We start from the raw sequence: 2,037 nt of genomic DNA on the forward strand, positions 1-2,037 counted from the left end.
GCAGGGGGCGCCTTTCAACAGGAAACTCCTTCCCCTTTCCTGACTCTCAGTGAGGTCCGGGAGATGCCCGGCAGACACGTGTGGGAGGACCAGTGAGGCCTGGCCCGGACGCCACCCAGGGCCAGCGAGCCGCCCCCCCACCCGAGGGGGGCCCTCACGAGCGGCTCTGCCCAGGCCTGCAGGGCCACAGGGAACGATCTTAGGCATTGAGTTTCCTTCAAGGGTCCTCTTTTATCCGAAAATTGGGTGAAATGCGCATTGTACTCCACGGGAATTTCGAGGACACGTAAGAATCGCATTTTAAAGAGGAATTCTTAAGGAATCAAATGTGAAAACATGTACCCCGACCAGCAAGATATTTACTCTACGCGAGACAAAGCACGTGCCGGCCGCAATGGCTCTTTGAAAGCAAAGCTGGCAGCAGAGTCAGCACCAAACACCAAGCAGGCCCAAGGGGGCGGGCCCGGCCAGAGATGGGGTGTCCGGCTCAGCGCGCATGCAGACCCGGCTACGCCTATCCCCGGGACCGGATGCGGGAGGTGGCAGTGGGCTCTCGACGGGGCAAGAGACGGCCACCATGCGGGGCCCGTGGACCAACGCCACGCACACAGCCTCAGTTGATCAGGGGTGGGGGGGTACAACCCCAGGACCAGGCGTACCTGGGAGCTGAAGGGGAACGGGCTGCAGGTCACCGGTCACAGCCAAATGCCACTCCCGCAACTCACTCGGCGTCTTCAAACAAGCTGGTCAACACCACGAAAACACTCACCCGGAAGACGCCTTCACCAATCAGACCGCGAACCCCATTCATTAAAAAGACAACGAACTTGAAACAGAAGAACGTGTTTTTGGATATCCCCTGCCTCCTTTGGAAAATTATGGCAAACGGGGGTAGTTTTGCCAACATTTGGAGTTCTGTGTCATATCTGTACACGGCCAGAGGCCCAGTCCTGAGTGACTTTCACACGGAGCCAATCACTCAATTCTTTGATGAATGATTCAATCCATTCATTCATCATTTCACAATGAACGTCAAAATTCTAAACATATACAAATCAAGAACTGTATTCTGAATTCAGCCAAAAGATCCAATTTAAAAAATTCAACGAAATGAAAACCATAATCTGACTACTCACCACGGCCTGGCTGGAGCTTTCCTGCAGATCCCACAGCAGGAGGTGGTTGTCCGCCAGCGAGATGACTCTCCTCCCGTCTCCCGTGGGCTCCCACGTGACACTGGGACAGGGAGAAGTGTCAGATGTTGTTAACACGGACGGTCGACATCCCCACGCCCGTGGCTAAGAGCTTCCCGCGTCCTGCATAAAGCAGCAAGGCCGTGACCTGGCTGCGTTTACCTCGGCAGTGCTGGGGCGCCCTGTGCTGGCCCTGTCTTCTCTGCTGGGGACAGACCGTCCGCGAGAGGTGAACGTTGCTGCCGGTCAGGCCCCAGCCTGTAGTGTGGCTATGGCAGCCGAGCTGGCTGGACACGGGCGACCAATGCGTCCTCCCTCCCAGGGACCGAGAGCTGACCGATGCCGGCCGAGGAGCCGTGCAGGGGCCTACGGCTGGGCCTTAAGGAGGCACAGACAGACGTCAATCTGGGGTCAGGCGGCCACGCCTCTTGGAGCCGTCACCTCACCAGCCCTGACGCGCTAGGCACTGGCGGACGGGAGGCAGAGCCACGGGCAGAGCAGGGGCTCGTGGCCCTGATGAGCCTGGCGGAGACCGCCTGCCGCGGCATCAGGCCGTTTCCTGCATTCCAGCCAACTTGAGTCGGCTCCCCGTTATCTGCAGCTGCAGCCATCCTGCCTGACACGGTGCGTGTGCAAACAGTCATCAAGGACCAGAACGCGCACCGCCCCAGGGTAAAGCCACGGAGGGGTCGCGAGGGCTTGGTCTGGTCACAAGCGTGAATCTGTCTTTCCTGGTGACGTTCTCAAAGTGCTTCTGAAGAGGAGAATGTCATTTCACTTACTCGGACACGTGCGTCACCGAAGCCACTGAGGAGGAGCCCGCCACCTCCTCTGCAGACGGGGC

At 58.5% G+C, this 2,037-nt stretch overlaps 1 protein-coding gene across 3 annotated transcripts in view; it reads right to left on the bottom strand.

The window, feature by feature from the left end:
* Nucleotides 1-2,037, bottom strand: part of EIPR1 (EARP complex and GARP complex interacting protein 1) — an 88,456-nt gene that overhangs the window by 10,699 nt on the left and 75,720 nt on the right. For 2 of the 3 annotated variants that reach the window (XM_025045723.1, XM_006910211.3), the window contains one exon: nucleotides 1,137-1,236. The exons of the other annotated variant lie outside the window; for it this stretch is intronic. In XM_025045723.1, coding sequence (XP_024901491.1) covers nucleotides 1,137-1,236 — 100 coding nt within the window. The remainder of the gene's footprint in view (nucleotides 1-1,136; nucleotides 1,237-2,037) is intronic. 3 annotated transcript variants of the gene reach the window in all.

Source organism: Pteropus alecto, unplaced genomic scaffold, assembly GCF_000325575.1.
Source record: "Pteropus alecto unplaced genomic scaffold, ASM32557v1 scaffold61, whole genome shotgun sequence".
NCBI lineage: Eukaryota > Metazoa > Chordata > Mammalia > Chiroptera > Pteropodidae > Pteropus > Pteropus alecto.